Below are 20,482 nucleotides of genomic sequence, written 5' to 3' on the forward strand. Positions count from 1 at the left end.
ACTGAGGGGAATGCGAAAGCTTTTCTCACAGCTCGGACAACACCTAGAGTGGAGGATCTCGGACTGTGCCTTTAGATGATAGGTAACACAGTGCCCTGTGCTTCAGTTATCTTGGACGCCAGACAGATTCATCTGATTTGTGTCTGTTTGGGGAGTCTGGTTGAGCAGAGAGAGTAATTCCAGAGCAGAAGGTGAATGTTTCTAGTTTCACAGCTGTTCAGGTATAAAATATTACAGATAGCAATTTACACTTTCCTACAATCCTGACACAGCTGTTTGCCTTGTGGGATGATTCATTTACACTTAAGAGAAAAAATAGGGAAAGGGTGACTCTTCCCTCACATCCTTTGTATTCCTCACTGCAGATTTCAACAGACCTGCTTCCTACCCTGTTCTGAACAACTGGCTAGAAGCATTTTTCTGCTTCAAAGAACATAAAGTAAAGCAATTAATCCACTTCTTTCAGGAACCCTCTGCACTGCCCCCCTGCTTCCTCTGCCAGGCTCCCTGTTACTGCACCCAGGGGTTCGTTAGAAAGAAGTTCAGACACTTTCATGATGGTATGCCAACTCCTTGTTCGAATGCACAGAAGATCCATCCTGCCTCTGGGCTCAGGGTACAAATAACCACTCAGCAGGAATTACTCTTGAGAAGACTGCGCCAAACATGACCCATTAATCCTTATGTTGTAAAGATGGGCAGGCTACCTAATTTTTCTGGTAGCCAGAGAAGTGTACGTGAAGCGCCATCACTGCCTGCAAGGCTGAGAGGAAGAAGAGAGGATACATTGTCATACTTAAAAGAAAAAAAGATTGGTACAGAGATCTGGGCGCTAATTCTGAATCAGGGCTCTGCAGTATTAGCACACACTACTAGTAAGACAAAGCAAGCCTACAAAGATACTTCAGACTGAATGCTTCAAAATCCTTTATTATTATTTATGCAGTTGGCAGTGATTTGATAATTGCAAAATAATTCACTGAAGAATAATCAACACATGCACTACATTTCCCATAACACTATAAATCTAAATTTCACTATAAATCCACATCCAAATTCTACTGAAGCATGAACCTTGAGATTTAGAGCTGATTTCTGTAGTGTATATGCTGTATATCACTGTATGGGGATCGCCCTTGACCTAGACCAAAAGGCAGACCACTGCTTTGATGGAGCTTGGCAGCATTTTAACAACGTCCTACAGAATGCAAACCTGGAGAGGCATTTGGGGGTTGCATACTCTATTACATGTAATATCTGTGTTTGATTCTGGCTGAGGAGCACAGCTGCAGGCATAGTAAGAAAAGAGTTCACTGTATTTTGGATACGTTAGGAAGCATTTTGGACTGCCTGAGGAAGTGGGCTTCTTTCTTCCTTTCACACAGGAGGATTTCATAACAAGACCTACAGTTGCCCGAAGCTTGGAGAACAAAATGCTCTGAACTCACTCCAGGGATATATCTGAATAAGAAGAAATACTAGGGGGGGGGAACAAGGGCTGCAACTAAGCAAGCCAGAAAAGACAGCAAACTGCAGTAGCTGAAGGATGATAGCTGGCAAAGCCTGTTGACTCAGAAAGACTGAGGTCCCAAGTAGTGCTCGGAAACAAAAACTTCTTCCACCTTTTCCAGGGTCCCTGAGCAAGGTTCTCCGTGGCTGTGTGCCCTCTATTGTGCATACAGCACTGTGCACGAGTGACATAAATTTAGGACTGGATTTTTCTCTCAGATAATCAACTGCATGTTGCTACTTGTTTTGTGAAATTAGCTTCTGTGACTGAATAAACTACTAATTTCTGACTTTTAACAAAGCAAGCACAGAAAGTAGAAACCTTTTTTATTCTCTCAATAGATGAAGAAAACTGGAGGTCTGTAGAAATGTTGGGTGTTCTGTTTAATCAGAAGCTTAATAATCTCTGTAACTTTAACAGGGTGTAGGAGAGAGCATGGTAGCTAAGTTCCTAATTATGATCACCTTTAAATTGTCAAATCTCAGAGATCTCGTTACACCTGGTAAGGAATTTAATTATTCTAGAGACTTCAAAGTGACTAGGTTTACAAAATTGCTCAGCAGTATGTCTTATTTGTGTTTTATTCATAATAGTTCAGAAGTCATCTCAAGGCATCTACCTCTCCAAAATGGGTATGCATGTATTCTGTGTACATCATGCTGTGCTCCGGTGCTTTAGTATGTGGTGAGAAGAATGGCTTGTTTGGCTCATGAGCAGCTGTACTGAGTATGTAGTACATGCACATACCATCCATGAATCTGTTGTTTTGAGGTAAATAGAAGTCTGGCAAGCATGCACTATGATTGTTTGATGGGGAGAAATGCTGAATTTTGATTTGCATTTTATTTGCAATACAATGACATTTTTTTTTTGCAGAAATTCATTGATGCATTTCATGTGCAAAAATACCTGAGATTTTTGTCAAAGCACGCGCGTGTGTGTATATATTTTTATTGATACTGGGGAAAACAAATGAGAGTTTGCATCCGCTTGATAGAGTAAGGAAGAAGAGAAAAATGAAGTGGAAATGGTCTTATATTAATGGCCCAAACTGCAATCTGCAATCCCTTTTTGAATTACCATTGCAGATAGAGCATCTAGGAGACTATTCATTTTGTGTCTACCTCAATAAGGCCAATGTTTTCTTGGAAAAAAAAGCAGCACGAACAGTGAAATCACATGTAATGAAAGCTAGTGGCTACTCAGCTGGAGTTCAAAAGTAAAAGAAAGAAAACATTTAGAAAAGCAGATTAGGGCAGTAAGAGACACAGGAAAAAGTAGGAGCTGAGTATATAATAAAAACTCCACCAACAAAAACTTTTGGTGATGCTTTTGTAAATAAGATGCGAAAGGCAGATGCTCCTTTTTCATCATTTCACCCTGTGTTGAGAATACCAGGGGAGAAGTCCCTCTGACAGCTAGATGCACAGCAGCCCTTGCCATCTGGTATGCAAAGTGCATCAGGGCTCAGCAGAGGAAGCAGGAACGAACACCACGAGAAACTGTTTTAAACAGCACCGTGCTGGAGCCAAGGAGAAATCTATGTGGAAGTCGAGGTGATGAGGAGAAAAGATGGGAAAGCCCACAGTGACCCTTAGGCATAGGTCAGGTACAGGCACCCTATTGAGTGGTATAGCCACCATGTGTGCACATGTGTATAACCACTCACTGGGTGTCTTTTTCTTTTCAATCTTCAGGAAGAGGCAGCCAGAGTTCTCGCCCACCAGCCAGTGTCCGTCGGCACATGTGCAGCTTTGAAAAATCCCACACTGCAGTGAATGTGTAAGAGAAGCTGCATGACAAAGAGTGGTTTTACCCCTTGCTTTCTCTGTCTCATTGGTTTATCATGTCTAATGATGGGACAAATGTGGTGCATGCCATTAAAGATGGGAAATTTGCTTATGTCCCCTGTTTTGCACAATGCCTTAATCTGATTGCCCAGGTGTGATGAAGAGGACACTGAATAATTTTTTTGCAGCTTTTACGTTTTTTTTTTTAAAGCCTTCAATTTTATTTGTAAATGCCTGCAACTTTGCAAAAACATCCTTTTTTGGTACTAATTTTATCTTCTTTTTCCATTTAGCCAACATTTTTTTTTCTTTTTTACAGTTTTGCATGGAGATGACATTATCCTGCGTGCTTTAAACAACAATCTAGTGGCTGTCTCACAGCAAGATGCCTTTGCTGTGCACAGCTCTTGCTAACTGTCCTTTTTAGTGAACGTCTGCTGCAGAGCCAGTAGAGGGAACACAGAAAACATTGGTTTGGTGGGATTTACAGAACAGGGAAATCATGAGCAGGCGCATGTAAATAAAACCAGCATAATCTGGGCTAGAAACAAACAGTCGACCTAAAGTATTTTTAAACGGTAGCAGAGAAATTTTTCCTGTCATAGTTTCTGAAAGATGTTCTGATTCTGCATATTCTCCATTCAGTGAACAATAGCAAAGTTCAGCTCTTCAGAAACAAGAAGTGCAAATGCTGCCCTCCCTGAGCAAACACAAACCCAGTGGAGAAAACGTGCTAGCTGTTGCAGAAACAGAAAGGCCTTGCCTCATTTCTCCTGGAACAGATTTATGCTCCTTTCCATCTGATAAACTGCAGATGTGAAACGGCCCTGCTCCCTGCCCCAGGGAAGGTTGTGCAGTGGCTGAGCGGAAAGCTGCCTGCGATCCACTGACGCAGCATTTTAAGCAGCGCTGTCTGTCTACGGCCAGAGATGCTCTTCAGCTCCTCTCATCAGTGACAAAGCATTCTAGCTCTGTCTATGTCTCTGACAGTCTATGCCATTTGTGGACAGGTAGCAACGATGCTAATTCGATCAAATCTGCCCCTCTGATTTGCAGATCAGAAGAAATACATACAATGCATTGTATATTTGGAGCAGGAGTGATGGTTTTACAGGGCCTGTGCAGCAACCAGATTTGCCGCCCTGAAAGGCAAAGTTTACAAAGCCAGTGTAAGGAACAGTACAAACATTTTGTTGTTAGCTTCCAGTCCGACAACAATATGTCCTTCTTTTCTGATCTGGAACAAGTGCTGCAGATTCCCAGGGCACAGATGGCCAATTGTCTGTCTGGAAAGACTGATGATGAAATGGGAATCTAACACAGGCGTACCATTAGGAGGCAAGGGAGAATGCAACAACAGATTATATTCAAAAAGCATGGGGCAAGCTGTAAAACTCCTGAGAACAGGGAAGGCTGAACCTCCTGCTTTTTGCATGACAACCCTTGGGATTTTTTTTTCAGTTCGGAAAAAAAAAAATCCTCATCCACATGAGCTCCTGAGAAACACCTCTGGTGGGACCCCAACTGGTCAACGGGACACCAAATGTTTGTGGCAGCTGCACAGATAAAAAAGGCTTTAAAAAGCAGCGGAGCTTTTCAGACCTGCTGAGCATGAAGCTTGCTATTTTGGCTCCTCTGCCCCTCAGGCTTCCCTCTCCCTCCAGCCAGGGCTGATGCTTTCAGAGGCCTGGCAGTGCTGCGCTATGGCCAGGGGAAGGGCACGTCCTCCATCAGCGACCGACAGCCTGAGTTCCCTGTAGCCACGCAGCCCAGGCTGAGCAGTAGGTATGTGTCCGTCATATCACCAGATGCCCATCACCTCCGCCTCGCCTCATGCCTAAGTCTCAGTCACCAGAACTGCAGCACTTTGCGAGTCTGGATTTTCCTGAGGAAGCCCTGCTTCGTTACGCCAAATGCTAGAAATCACCACGGGTGCTATGGTTTCCCTCGCCTTCCAGTTACAAGCAATTAGACGTAGGGACTTGAAACTCTCCTGTGTTTTGATGTACACAATAGTTAGCATCGGTTATTGTGCTAATGTTGATCTCCGCTCTCCGTATGATCCTGGAGATGGTCAGAAATGCAGAATCGTGAAAATATAGAACCATAAAAATTTATCACTGTATTAAAAATCTCAGAAACATCAGCTTTGAGTTTCAGGGCTCTTTTCTTCTGAAGCTGCACATTCGTTACCATGGAAACTTTCAGATACACCCAGAAAACCCACAGGCTTTAGTAGCTGCTTTATCTACTGCAGCATATTAGGGAGAGCTGTGTATTACAAACAAGGGGCCTCATGACTAAGCTTCCTGTGGCAACTGGGTTAAGTTTGCACTCAAAATGCTGGCATGTTAAGGCAAGTCTGATGGCTCTTTGAGCACTATTTAAATTGCTGGGAGTTTATTTTATTCTCAAGTGTACCAGAGAATCTGACAAATTATACTGGGAGAGAGACCTCATTGACCTCTACCTCTGCAAGGGCTGCACACTTTTTGGCAGCAGATATCCAGAGCAACGGGCTATTACCAGTTCATTAGGAATTTATTCCTGCTCTGATACAGTTATTGACAAGGAAATATTCTGGATTTTCAGTATAATTTGTCCCTTTTGTAATTTCATCTAGGGCTCTCAGTTGTGCATCTATACGCTATATGAAATACATTCCAGCATTGGTGCTAATGCCTTTCAGATGTTTGAAATCAAATTGAATCTATTCAGCTATTTTAGCTTTCTCATGCATTCTCTTCTCTGTTTCCGCTGGGTTTTTTTGTTGCTGTTCTGTATACAGTTTCCAGTTTGTCAATATCTTTCTGGTAAAAAATGTGGTGCCCCAAATCATTTTCCATCAGAACCACAGAGGATTACAGAAAGCAAGGAAAAACCTCCAACTGTCCTAATTACTATTAAACTGCATTCATAGGAAAGACCTCCTAATCTCTGTACCATGGTGTGGTGCTTTTGAGTGGGGAACACAGAATTCATGGGCTATTTTTGTTGTTTTATTATATTCCAAGTTCACTAATTAGTGTTTCTTATTCAACAGCAGCTCTAGATCTCTTTCCATGGTATTTCTTTTGAAGCAGTGTTTTTTGAAGATTGTTGATCTTCACAGCCTTCCAGTCCTACACACTATTTTGTCTTAGTTGCACCCACCTACACTTTTCCTAAATTAATTTCATTCTATCATTTTCTTCCCATGTTCCTAAGCTTTCCAGGTCTTTTTGCTTGAAACTTTGTAATTTTCAGGTTTTAGGTTTTATTATCTGTGCTTCTTTTTGAGCCTGCCTGAATAAATGCTTCAGTTCAGGTATTGTCATTGGCTGTACTGTCATATACATTTATTCAAACGTGCAGCATGAGACACATCTTCAAATAACACAAATGTGCTTCTCCATTGGTATCAGAGGATCCATGATGAATTACACCATGCCTTTTCTGTGCACTAACTTTAAAATCCTTGAAAGAAATTACAAAGGTGATCCAGTAGGATGATTTAATTCTGAATATTTGGTGGGGCTTACTTGTTAATAACAACAAAACAAACAGATTAAAAATTATTCACTAGTAAGAGCACTTTTTAATTTCACTTTGATTTGCAGGTTTCTGATCTTCATTTCTTGAACACTGGAAGAATTTGCTTGCTGTTTGGGACAAAATGTTTATTATCCTGAACTTTGTATTATCTATTAGAATAAGTTGTTTTCTCCAAGCAACACATTAGTAGCTATTTGATATTTTTTTCAAAATTCTTAACGAACACAGCGGTGAACCGAAGTTTTCTCACAATGATTAGATGGATGACTGAATTGTGATATAGCTTCTATATTTCAGATGAGACCAAAAATTTATAGTAGTAATTATATCTAGTAATCAACCCTTAATACACATTATCAGTGTAATATTCTCACACCTTTGTTAAGCTAGGTAAGTAAGATCTGTGATACATGCTAAAGTTGTAGGATTTTAGCTACGCTGAAGCATTGCAGTGAGCATCTCTCCCCCCCCCCCAAAAAAAAAATTTACAGTTGTATAAAAGTGCCTAGGTACATAATTGTAATTGTTAAGTCCCAACGTGAATAAATCTATCTATTTAGGGATATTTGGCTATATCTGAGCTGTTGGATTTGGGAGTACTTCCCTGCCCCTGGGACCAGGTATGAGCCTAGCAGCAGCCCAGTTCCACAGTAGCACAAGTGTAAAGCTTGTGACCCCAGTCCTGGCTCCTGCTTTCCCCATCTGGGTGACCAAGGCGCAGAGGCGGGGGGGCTGGCACCTTCTCATCCTGCCCTGAGGGTCTGACCCCAGCCTGGGGACCCTGTGGATAGAAACCAGAATCACGTCACAGGGTACTCAGGCTAGATATAGATACTGCATCCCTGTTACAGACTGTATAATACTAAAATTTCAATTTAAAAAGGAAAAAAAATCAGCAAAAAATCAGTAATTGATACGGTCAGTGTCCATTGGAAAGCCTATATGTAGCTCAGGTCAAAGTAATATTTAACTCTTGGAGCAGAGTAGCTCATGAAGGAAAAGAATAGGTTAGATTTACTTGACATAAACTAGTGGCAAGATGGAGGGTTGGAAAGGCAGCTTTGGGCTCGTGCTCACTCACAACAGCCCCAAGTCTCATCAGGTTCTGCCTCTGAGAGACAGCCTGACAGCTTTATGCTTTCCTGTATTTTGTGTAGCAGTTTCCAGCATACATTTAAAGCAGCTCTCTAATTTACATAGAACATTGTGTCCCATGCCCAAGGCAATTTTGTCCTTAAAAAAAAGGGAGGGGAGGGACAAGGAAAAGTTAGTTCAGTAATTTAAATTTCCAGCAACACAAGTGGGAGGTTAAACTTTGCTCTAATTACACAGCACCACAGAAAGCATTAGAGTCACACTGTGAGAACTGTTGTAAGGTCCTCTTGTCACTGAGATAGGGATTACAATGTAAATGGACCGAGGCTGAAATTGGTTCGTGATTCTTTTTTTCTTTTAGGTGATAATATCAGGCAAAAAACTGAGCATACACCAGCTAGGGACTGTGGCCGACGATGGTTCCCTCATTCTTGGGTGAGCCACAGAGAAGTTAAACCTGAGTTAGTAAAAGAGATGAGTCCCTAGAAGCAATGCTACAAAAATTAAGCTTGCAGGAACATGCTAACCAGTGTGGCTTGCTCTGCTAATGAGTGGCAGGGCTGACTGCTGCACCTCCAAGAAGAGGGCCCTGTTTAGCACAGGGAGCTATCACTACCCTGGATTAAAATCAGTTCGCACCCTTAATCAAATTTCATGCCCCAGTGGCCTTACTGAAATGGAGACAATGATGGAAGAGACCTTGGGGATACCAGCAAAGCACCTGCAGTGTGCTGCAGTGCAGGTACTAGCCTTAAATTTTAAGCTTGTTAGCTTGGGGCCTGGGAATGGTGAGACCGCAGTGGGACAGCGCTTTGCTCAGGCTCATTACCACTTCTTATGTGACCGCTGGGTTGTAGAAAACTTGTGGATGGTTAACTGCCTTTCTGTGGGCCCAGCAGAAATTCCTCTGCTGCCTTCCCTAGGAGGGCATCCATCAGCAACTACTGGTTGGGCTGAGAAAGGGTTTGTCCAAGGCACAGCTTTTGGATGGGGCCTTTCCTTTGCTCTGCTTCCCCGCTGTCTCCAAAGGCTGGCCATCTCTGTGTAAGTGCACAGGGACAGCCCTGCGTGTGCTGCTTTCCGGAGCACAGTTGTCAGGGGGCTGGTAACTGTGCCCTGCTCTGTGAAGGTGGGAGCATCATTTGTTGACTGGGCAGTACCCGACACTGACCTCATCTGGTTGCTGATAAGATAGTTCAGGGAATGGACCTAATTTTTGCTGACAAAGTTGATAGGCCTTTCTCGGGTTGCATTTAATGTTCATTCCTAAGATTTTATCTGCATAGAAGGGACTGCTAGGTTATCCCAATGCTTCCTACTAGCTGTGGCATTTTGGTTACTATAGTGACTACAAGGAGGTAGGTTTGGCCAAAGCATCAGTCTGACAATGAAAGAAAGGGAACATACATCGCTTCTCCTGTAACCTCTTCCACTGGTTAATTGCTGTTGCTGCTTTAACAAAACCAGCTTTATATCATAAACCTGTGCTCTGAATCTTGTCTAACACCACCAGGCCTGGCCCAAATGACTGTATTCCTCATCTCAGCAAGCTTAAGATGGTCCCTCAGCTCACGGCCGCTTGGAGAAGATAGCACACCGCAACTCTGGCATCCTAAAGGGCTGAAACAGTGCGTGAACTCTAACAGTTCAAGGAGTGTCCCTTCCTTTTTAACTGGAAGGGCTCTTTCTCAAGCACTTTACCTGACTGCATCTCCAGCTGTTTCACTCTGGCAGTGACAAGCACTACATCAGATGAGGAGCCATTTCCCAACATGTCAGTTCCTAAAGTTAACTTCATCAGAGGACACATGACTCTGTTTAACCATTTCCTGTGGTATCAATCAGGGATTGTGATGCATAAAATGTTCAAGGCAAAAAAAGACAAAGGTTCAGGCACACAGGACTGAAAGTTCATCTAATTCTGTATGCTCTGGATCTCAGGCTATAACTTTGCTGGTGAAAGGATCGGAGCGTTGCACAGAGACTACTTTAGACCACTGCAGCAATCATCTTCCACCTCAGGAGCATTCAGCCTCTAAGACGTAAAGAAACCTGTGCTATCCAATGTCTGAAGTAAGGCATCTTCAGGACCCTGCAGTGTGGGGAGGAACAACCTGTTGTGGGGTGCTCAGGCTCAACATTGCTCCAAGGAAGCCAAAAAGGTCAGATCCTCCAGCCACTGGCAGGAGCAGGACCCTGTTCATGGCCTGTGACTGTACTTGAGTCTGGGGCACTTCTGGTCACAAGCAGGAGCAGGATTTTGGGCAGCTGGAGATACTTAACAACAAACAGTGAGCCATCTAACAAGCTATAGATGGCATCTAACATGTCACTGTCCTACATGTACCCCTCAGATTTGAGTAAATCAGTTCTTTTAAAGACTTTCTGCAAGTAACTATTAAGGTCTGAAGTTGTTTTCCAGCTTGTTTACAAGTGTCTCTAATCTGGCAGTATCTGCAAATGACTGCCCCAGAGTCATGCAGAGAGTACATTGTAAAGATCAATGCATGTATTAAAAACACTTTGAATTACCAAAAATAGTGACAGATCTGCTCGTGGAACTAATAAAAAGTCACACAAAAAATATACTTATGTCTACTGCCCCAAAATACAAAAACCCCAGACAAAGCTGTGGTGAAAATTGAGAAAGAGCAGCTAAATTCAATGTATGTTCTTGCCTATAAAGCAAAAGCAAGCCCATCTTACATGTTGATAGGATATCCAAGAACCTGTCTGAACATTTAGGCTAGATGCAAGGTTTTGAAGAAATAGTACTTGGAGCGTTAGACTGGGTATACACAACTACAAACCTTAGAATCTCTTGAGACTCCAAGAAGTTCACTTCTAGGCAATAGCGTGAAGTCTAAATCCTATGGGAAATTGTATAAAGGAGAAAGAAAGTTAGGAAAGGGAAATAAATACAAGATGGACATGAAATGGGTAACCATCCTATTGATAGAAGCAAGAAAACACCAGCTGGTCCCACCTCGGCACTGTGCAATTGAACATCACCTTTTCAATACCCCAAATGTGATCTGGCTTGGTGCTCTCTCCTGCCTTTGTGTGGAAAAATCATCCCTTCTCCCATTATACAAGGCAGATTATTTTGATCTTCACCTTCTCCCATGGATCCTTCCTTCAAAAAAGGTGTCAATCACTTAGTAAATGGTGACCATGTATCGCACATGCAGTCAGGATTATCATCATCGCTTTGCACAAGTGAGTTGACTCGCTAAGACCCAGTTCAGGTCTGAGCTTTTCCAGACTCATCTTCACTTTTTGTCTAAATGTTGATTAATGCCATTCAAGATGGCTGGTCTTTGTTCCAGGATAACAAGCGGTTTTCTCGCATGTTAATTGTTAGTTCTGCCTGAATGTGTCAATCTCGGTGTGACTCCCTGCCAGCTGTCCAGCAAGACAGAGCCCAGGTATTTCTATGACAGCCTTGTGACTCCGTCTCAAACGTGATTCATTAACAGGCTAACGGTGCACGGACACAGCAAGAAGAGCAAGTTGAGGGAAAGAACTGGAACACGAGACCGAGGAGAACAGCAACAGAAAAGAGAGAATTCCTGGTGGAAATCACCAGATTGACCCCACAAAGAGCTACTGCGGCTCTAAAGCTGTTTGTCACAAGGCCATCGGAGTCATGTGCAGTAAGGTTTGGCAAGCAGAGGCAAGGCGCTTCAGTGGCACCAGCTTTCCCCATAGAGCAAGTTGGTAACAGGCAATTCCTGATTAAGCCATTTGTTCATGTTTGGGTATTGCAGGCCCAGTGCAGTTTGGTTTAAGTACGGCCATTGACTTGGGCTCAGTTAAGTACGTTATGGTGAGTGCTACAGAAGAAGTCAGAAGAGCAGAATTTGAGAGTGAGGGGGAGGAAAATGAACTGAATAGGAGGAAAATCTGAAGACAGAGGTAGTGAGTTCCTTAAAATAGCAGTGCTTGCCTTTGATGTAAAATACAAAATCTTCGGAACAAAATGAGATAGAGACTAAACAGATGGTGTGAGGAGGGATTCAAAAGTGAGATGACGCACCAGAGCTAGATATGAAGAAGTAAATGATGCAGAAGTGGACTTAGCATAAGAGACAGCAGATAATCATAATGTTTTTTTCATAAAAGACCTTTGCAGTATTTGTAAGCTATAGCATCAGCAAAATATAATATGAAAGCACTTGACATTTTCCTCTTTACAAGAGACTTGTTTTGAAGTTAAAACAGATGAAATATGTTCCTGTGTGAAGAGTTCGTAGATCTTGGTATGTTAAAATATTACTTTAAAAATCTTTCATGCCCAACAGTTACATTCATTTGCTTATCTCCATAGCACTTCAAAAAAATGTCATACCACAGCTCATTTTGATCAAAACGGGAATGCTTCTAAACCTTCATTCTTATCTTTTCATTGATCACTATAATACATTCTTCAGCTGGGAACTTGGCTTTTTTTCCCTTTAGGTTAAAGCTCTACATCCAAACAGCTCCAGGTCCTACCAGCTACATGCTTTGGGGAGTTATGAATTTTTTAGATCGGCCCTTTCTTGTGAGCCATTTCCCACAGAGGTGGTGAGTCACAGGTCCAGTGTTTGGAGCCTGGAGTTGGAGATGAACTTCCCAGCTTGGATCCATCACAAATTCTTTTTTTCTCCAGGAATATTTACTGCTCAGCAGAAGAGTACCACATTGTCATGTACATTTCTTTTCCATTTTGCCAGATTTACATTGTCTGTGTTGTACCAGTTTCTTCCAGCTATGACAAAGTCAGTAAATTATTTTTTTTACGAAATCGAACTGGTAATTATTTACTCACCCAAAAAGAAAAGCGCAGGAGTCTGAGCAAGGAAAAGCAAAATACTTTGAACAGTATTGCAGGCTGTATGCAAGGGAAGCGATCTCCCCTGGTGTGTGCAGTAGCAGGAGGCAACACTGCTATGCCAGCCTCCCACCCAGATTGCCTCCCACCTGCACTGCAATCACAGGGTCGGAAATTTAATCCTTTGTTTACTTCTGCTCCCTGAGGGATGAAACCCTGAGATAAGGCTGCTTCGCATAAATCATCTCAGTATTATAATTTGCAAATGATCTCTACTGCTTGACCTGCAATTAGACAATTGCTTGGTCCTCTTAAGCACTGCTCAGCTCCCTATCCCACCAGCTGCTAATGAGGTATCACTCTGCTTTGAGTGCTGCTTGCTGCAAAGGTACAGGGAAATGCAAAAAAGCTATGGTTCCTCAGGGACAGACCTGACTCTCAGGTCCTCACTCAGCCAAACAGCCCAGCGTTTTGATGGGATCCAGCTCGCATGCGGAGTCGCAGGGTTCGACTCGCTATGATCGTGTTTCTGCTTGTTCCTCCACCCACACAAACCAACTGTTTTCAATCCCAGCATTTTATCCTGGTTTGTAAATACTAGTTGCTCAGGAAGAAGTGTGATTGCCTCCTACCTGATGGAGGCCCTGGGAGTCCTTCATTTCTGTAATAGCTAATCTCTTCCTAAGTGCAAAGGGGGGACAGGGTATAAAAAGGAAAGGAGGGGTTAGTAACAATTCCTCTCTACCCGGAGTGGCAAAGGCTAAGGCTGTGGGTTGTTTTTCTTCCAATAGTTCAGAAATATTTCCTATAAGCTGTAAATCAAGCTTAATTACAGCTCTTCCTGTGACTTTTTTCCCCTTGTTTTTTTTATCCCCCCCCACCCCCAGCAAGGTGGGGTGAGCAAACCTAGGTACAAAATGACATAGCTAGAGTCCTCCAAACCCAGCCAGCCCTCCAAGAGCCTTTCCCACAGGTTAGGCTTTCCAGGCTGGCTGTAAGGTGGGTAACCAGCAGGGAGTAATTGCCTTTGGGTGAAAATCACAGTAATTGCTGCTGTTAAAAGACAGTGTTGTTTCCTTCTGAAATATTTCTGGGAGGAGACGAAGAACTTGGAGGGGGGAGGCTCATTAATGAGGCAAAGCAATCAGTATTTTTGTAGGCTTGTTTGTTATACTGCCCATGTCTGCGTAATGTAAATGCAAATAAACCCGTCTTTATTTTATTCATAGTTCTAATGGAAAGTCTGTGTCATGGTCTGAACCAGGTGGAAGACAAGCTCCCAAGGGGGAACACACGTGGCACAGACTCTCAGTGCATGTGAAGAGCCAGGAGACAGGGTGCAATCAGACAGCAGTGATCAAACCCCTCACTAAAAGCTACCATGGCCAAAGCAAGAGCCTGACTTTTACCGACATCAGCAGTAAGACTCTGTACAATGTGGTGGAGGAAGAAGATAGAGAGCCCATTCGCCTCAACCAGCCCAGCAGCCCCTCCATGGTGGTGCACAGGCGGGTGGCGATGACTCCCCCTCTGCAGGCCACAGCGGAGGACACCCACCTCTTCTTGCCTGAGCAGCCCCCCAAGACCCTGCCCCTGCAGCCACGGGCTCTCATGGACCAGCTGCAAGGAGTGGTCAACAAGTTTGCCCCCGGCATCCCCGACTTCAACGCCGTCCTCCCCGTGCCTGGCTCGGGGAACGGCGTGCGGCCTCCCTGCCAGCCCCCCCCGCCACAGCAGCTGCCCCTGCCACCCCTCCAGGCGGCTGCCTTCAGCGAGGAGCCCCTCTCTCCCCCTGCCGAGGAAGCGGAGAGCGAGAAGGTGAAGCTCATTCAGGGATATGTCTACGAGAAGAACCCAGAGGAGGAGGAGGACGAGGAGCCGGCGACCAGCAAACTGACTCTGGAAGACTCTCCGGCCTTGACGCCCCCGTCCCCTTTCCGGGATTCGGTGGCTTCGGGCAGCTCCGTGCCCAGCTCCCCCGTCTCGGAGTCGGTGCTCTGCACCCCCCCAGATGTGACCTATGCCTCTGTCATCCTGAGGGATTATAAGCAAAGCTCGTCCACCCTGTAGACGCTGCAAGAGACAAGATGAGAAGGACTTTGGCAGCTTCTCGCTAGGAGGTCCTGGGGAGACAAGTCTCCCAGGGCTGGGGGGGAGAGAGAGCGGAGAGCAAAGTCACATATGACAGGGCAAAAACTTCATCCTGCACTTAAATGAATAAAAGGAAACAAAAAGAAAAAAAAAATCCATTCTGAGGGCTCAAAATTCTCTAGCTGTTAAAAATAAAAATATTGTACTTTGAGAAAATGATAAGAAACCATAACAAAGCACAAACCCAAGAGACAACTTCTATAGCAAAAAAAGTGAATAAACACACGGGGGAAAAAAAAAATTAATCACACTTAGTCACACCCTCTCTTGGCAATGCTTGAAAAGGACTCTGGGAAGTGTGACCTGGAGAAGTCATTAGCACATCTCATGACTGCTGTCTGTCTGCTACGGAAGCAAAACACCGAGGAGCTGGAAGGGTGGAGTTTGGTGCGGAGGAACAAAGCTACTTGTATATGAGACATATATGCATAAATGTTTTTTCCTGGTTTCTATAGGTGGTATAACTGCATAGTATGTTTGGGGGAGAGGAGCTGAGATAATGTGAAAGCACGTGGCTCTTACTGACTTTTGTCTGAACAATTTGGTCTTCATACTAGGCTGCTTTTTGGGGGATCTGGGCTTTTTTTAACACTGATTGTGAACAGAGCGAGAATTATCGTCAAGTTAAGACTTGAGAGGTTTCTGAAGAAAGCCCTTGCTGTAGTACTTGTAATATGATAAGGACTTAGAAAAACTGCCCTTTTGTATAAGATTGCAAACCATGTGGCTAAACTGTTACACAACATTTCCTGTAGCAGAACAATATTTATTGACTAACTTTTCATAATACAGCATATTTACCATGTGATTACATCATTCCTTTGTGTTACTTTGGAATCAAATACATTGGAAAATAGCTGTATACTTAGAGCAACAAATATTACTCTGAAAGAAAGGCAATTCTACACTGGGGGTTATAGAATCAGTCGCAAAGCAAGAGAGTGAGCGTACGTTTGTGTTTCTGTATGCGTGTGTACGGTATGTGTGAAGCGTAATGTCCAATAACTACCACTGGAAGATTGTCGTATATACTATGAATATTTTTATGTTTAAATCATGTTTTATATCGCATTGTTACAAATATTCAATAGATCTTCGGAGGTTTGTATGCTGTGCTAACACATTTTTTTTTTTCATATACAAGCTGAAACAGTTGTTACCCTTATAATAGGGTGCTTTATTTTGCAGATATTTTATGAAGTAGACATACGGTATTAATAACCAGTGCATTGAAAACTTGTTATTTTACATGTTTGCAACAAGCGTTGTTAACAAAAAAAAAAAAGAAAACACAAAAAGAAAAAGTCTGGCTTAGAAATCTTGCACATGCCAGTGTAAAGGCGAGACAGAAAAAGTAATTAAACTATTTTGTTGCTTCAGATAATTTAAAATAAAATTATGTCCAGAGAGGAAATTTCATCAGTGCTTAATGTGTGCATAAATTCCCAGGGTTTGTTACAAACAGTTCTTTTAATCTCTTTATGATGTTTAGTTGTGTGTTCTTTTCATACGCTTTCACTTCTATTTAATATACAATATTGTACCTTAAAGATCACTTCTAGGTAGCTGTAGTTCTGTCATTCATTCCTTCTTCTCTATATTTCATGCATTTCCTAGACATGGGCCTAATCCAAAGATCCCTTATGGCTGGCATGTCCAAAGTCCAGGTCTGATTGCTGTGGCTTGAACTTTATTATACTTAATATTACCCTATTTATAAATGTGCATATTACACAGGACAGGATTTTAGCTGCTACGAACTTTTGTTGTGCTGTTGAATTTAGCTGAGGATGTGTCCCACAGTTCTACACTTTATTTCCAAAGATATTTTTAATGAATCTCTTCATGTTAATGTAGTTGCAAAACCTGATTTTAACCATGCTTCTTGTGAATATTCTATCAGGGTTTTTCTGAAATCACCGTATTTGTACTTTCTTTCTTTCTTTTCACGCAAATTTTAAGAAGTTCTGCTGCCAATCATCAATTCTTCTATTAAGATCCAAATCTCAATGTTTTGCTCTAATTATATAGTAGTGGTATTGGAAGGCTTGGCTGGTGCTCAAAACCAGATAGAGCCTTTTTTCCTTATCCTCTGTTCATGATGTTTGCTCCTTTCAATATGACTAGTGGCCAGTTGCTATCATCGTCCCGATGTGGAAAGCATGAAATGACTTTGCCCAAAGACACAGTTATGTCTTTGTCAGTAAATTGATGTCTCTATAACGAACTAAAGACACCTGAGGGTCAGTTGGTTGATTTTTGTCTGCTTGGGGCTTTTAGGGGGATTTTTGTTGTTGTTTCTTTTTTTTCAATGCTGATTACTCATTAAAGCAATGAGAAAAATGCCATATTTTCTTTGCTGATCACCACACCGGCAATGAATTCTATCTTCTGATAATCGTAGTATAAGATTTGTTGTGCTGTTTCCAAAAACATACATTGTCAGTAGCACAGAGACAGTATGAGGAAGCTGGTCTTTGAAGAAATGAGATAGATAAGAAAAAGAAAGATAACAGGCTTGTATAGATGGGAGACAGCAATGTGGCAAGGTACTATTGTTTTCATATTTGTCTGTTTTGAACACATTAAGCACTGATTTTATTACTGCGGTGTAATTATATCATGAGTAGGAGTTTTCTTGAAATTCAGTATATTAGCTTTTAGTTTGTAATTGTTAAAACTGGAAACATACACATACGTAAATATATCTAAAGAGCAAGAACTCACCTTGTGTATGTAGTTGTATGAGCTATGAAGCTTCCTGTAAAAGCTCTTTCTTTTGGTCTGTCAAATGCTTGATGAAAACTGCCTTTTTGTCAAAATGATCTTGAAAATGCTGTAAAATAAATATTTTCTATTTATTATTTAAAAATAGAATGCCAAGATTGTTAATTTTTGCTTCCTAAGTAGAAAATAGGCATGTCTAGTAATTAATTTTTCCAGAGCTTTTCAGGATCGTGAGAGAGATGGTGGGATCCTCAAATGGAGGTAGGTATTGATTAGATTGTGGCACGTAGGTGAGATGGTGGAGGGTTGGAAGATTTTTGTTTAGAAAACAAAACACGGCTTTTTGGCTTCCTAATAAAAATCAGGAGCACTGTAGGTATGCCTTTGGGCTGACATCTTGTAGATGAGAATTCAATGGGAAATGACAGGAAATTTTGCTCCCCAAGGACATGGGGAAACACCAGCCCTTCACTGGAAGTATTCCATGTGTTTGACTCTGTGAGATGTCAGCTTCTCCCGTCAGGGAAACTCAAATATGCTTTCTTGACAGCTGTAAGCAATAGGCATTGATCCATCCCAGACATCTTGTGCCTCTTTCCTTTACAGCCTCTGTATAGAGCAAAGTACTGGGACTCTTGACTCCTGCTCTGCAACTCGCCACACACTGGGGCTTTTGGGTGACTCCTGAACTGGTGCACGCCTCAGTTCAGGGCTCAGTAAGATGGGAGCGTAAATGCTTTTTCTGGAGCGCTGCTGAGATTTTCAGAGCCAAGTGGCACTAAACATACAAAATCTAGCTCTTTTTCTCTTTACACTTGCAAATAGGCTTGTTTCTAGTGGCTCCTTGGTTTGGATCTGGCCTCACAAGAGCCCACTTCTGGGGTGTCAGTCCACCTACAACTACTGCACTGCTGGAGTACAGTGAATGACACTGCGTTCAGCGGTAAGTGCCAAAAGTTAGTCTCTTTACTTGTAGAGGCTAGGGAGGTTTTGGGGTTTTTTTTCTTCTTTTTTTATTTTTCAGTTAAAGTCTAGGTAACCTATGTCTTAGTAAAGGTTCTGCTGATCGAGTGGACTCAGTTATAAAAACACCCCCATGGTAACACAGCAGTTACTCCCCTGCAGAGCACCCAGTGCAGCATTGCTGCCAGCACCGTTCTTGCAACCAGTTACTGTTTGTGGAACCTAGCCTGCAACATCTTATCCTGAGCCCGCAGCACATCCCAGCATCGCTGGTGGCATTTGGGGATACATTGTACAATGAACGTGGGAATAAGGATGAGGGTAACATCTGAGAATCATCTAAGAAATATTATAACAATTCGTATCTGGTCTCTAACTAGCTACCCATATACTGTGCAAATGAATTCTTTCTCAAATTGTAGTATTCGCATAAGAGGTTAGTACTAATTGTTTTATGCATGACTTTCCAAACAGTCTGACTAGCATAACGAGCCCAGCAAGTCTTGCTTTCTTTTTGATGCAGTTTCGGTTTTTGTATTGCTGTGCTTTGAGATTCCAACATGGATGAGGATCATTTCAGTTTAAGTCATGCTAGACCACATAAATATTTCAGTTCATATTCTTTTTCTTTTTTTTTTTTTTCTAATTTCTCCACATAAACATAGAACAATATGAACATTACCAGAAAGAGCAGATTGGGCAAAATCTATATAAACAGACTCCAGTAGATATGAGCAAACAACAGTTGGTGGAAGTGCTAAAGGAAAATACATAGAAGGCCAGATGCTCCAGCCTGTTAAAGCTGCTTTATTAGTCTCTAGATTTCCAGAGCAGTTCTTAAAGTGCTTTAGTCTGACAAAGAAAAAGACTACTCTGGTGCTGTAGAGTCTTTTTAGAGTCCTTTAGCCCCAGCCTCAAGGGCAGATGATGTGACAGGTGGAAAGGGAATGGAGTTATATGCCTTCAGCTTCACTCTCTTAATCTAATTTAGGAAAAGGCATAACAAAATCCAAGGCTGGGGAGACACAAGTATGAAAACATTAAATTAGAAATAAGCAAATCTCAATTGTCAAGATAATTGAGCACTGCAGCAGATGGTTGGGACATTTAAGCAAATTTTCTTTAAGTCTTCAAACCAGTGAGGAATTCACAGGGTAGAATTCTTAGGCTTCTGCTTCGCAGGGGGTCAGATTAAATGATCATAATATTCACAAGCTGCCAAAGAGGCCCGTCTAAAATAGCTTTACACTGAGTAAGTGGATGACTGGTCCAGGACCACAGAGCAGCAAAGCAGCTTAGTATACTTGAGCTTTAGTCTCCAGCTTCCTGCCAAGGACAGAGTGTTGGCAACTCCACCAGCCTGGTCCATGCCTATCTGCCCAAGCTCTGCTCGGTAAGCTGGGTCTCTGGACCTAGGCTAGTGTGTCACATCCACTTTGCACGGAGTAAGGGGCTACCAGAAGCAAAAGGCAATGGAAATTATGCCTCTGGAGTTGTATTCATCACTCTTTAGGGAAGAACAGAGAAGCAGGTTGCTGATAGCTGTTCTACTCAAGGTCTGAGCGGCTGTTAAAAATGTTTCTTACATGGGAGTGGGAAAAGTGTGGTTTTGCAGATTGTATTGTTGTGGTGTTTTTTTTTTCCCAAATAAATGAGTCACTAGACACTTGGCAAGTACCTGCCTGCAAATCACTGGGAAGGAGAAGCAGACTCTGTAGCGAATATCGAGGTCTATTTTTATCTGTGTAAGATTTCCAACATGGATATTAGCAAAAAGGGGAGATAAGAATGTCATGCAGCCAAGTGCGTGGTGCTACCACAGGCCCCGTATTTGGACCTGGCCCCACATTTTGGCGAACCCTCCAAGCTCCAAAACAGAGATGGTAGATGAGAGCA

The 20,482-nt window shown here is 42.5% G+C and overlaps 1 protein-coding gene across 3 annotated transcripts in view; it reads left to right on the forward strand.

Annotated features, from left to right (window-relative positions):
* GRM1 (glutamate receptor, metabotropic 1) overlaps positions 1-15,112 on the forward strand; it is a 192,368-nt gene extending 177,256 nt beyond the window's left edge. The window contains exons 8-9 of one of the 3 annotated variants that reach the window (XM_010584509.1): positions 2,104-2,142; positions 3,208-3,328. In XM_010584509.1, coding sequence (XP_010582811.1) covers positions 2,104-2,142; positions 3,208-3,268 — 100 coding nt within the window. In that variant the 3' untranslated portion in view covers positions 3,269-3,328. Of the gene's footprint in view, positions 1-2,103; positions 2,143-3,207; positions 3,329-13,974 lie in introns of those variants that run through there. The other 2 variants (XM_010584507.1, XM_010584510.1) reach the window with 2 other exon arrangements.
* Positions 15,113-20,482: the final 5,370 nt, after the last annotated feature.

This window comes from Haliaeetus leucocephalus, unplaced genomic scaffold (assembly GCF_000737465.1).
Source record: "Haliaeetus leucocephalus isolate CR32 unplaced genomic scaffold, Haliaeetus_leucocephalus-4.0 Scaffold992, whole genome shotgun sequence".
Classification (NCBI taxonomy): Eukaryota; Metazoa; Chordata; class Aves; order Accipitriformes; family Accipitridae; genus Haliaeetus; species Haliaeetus leucocephalus.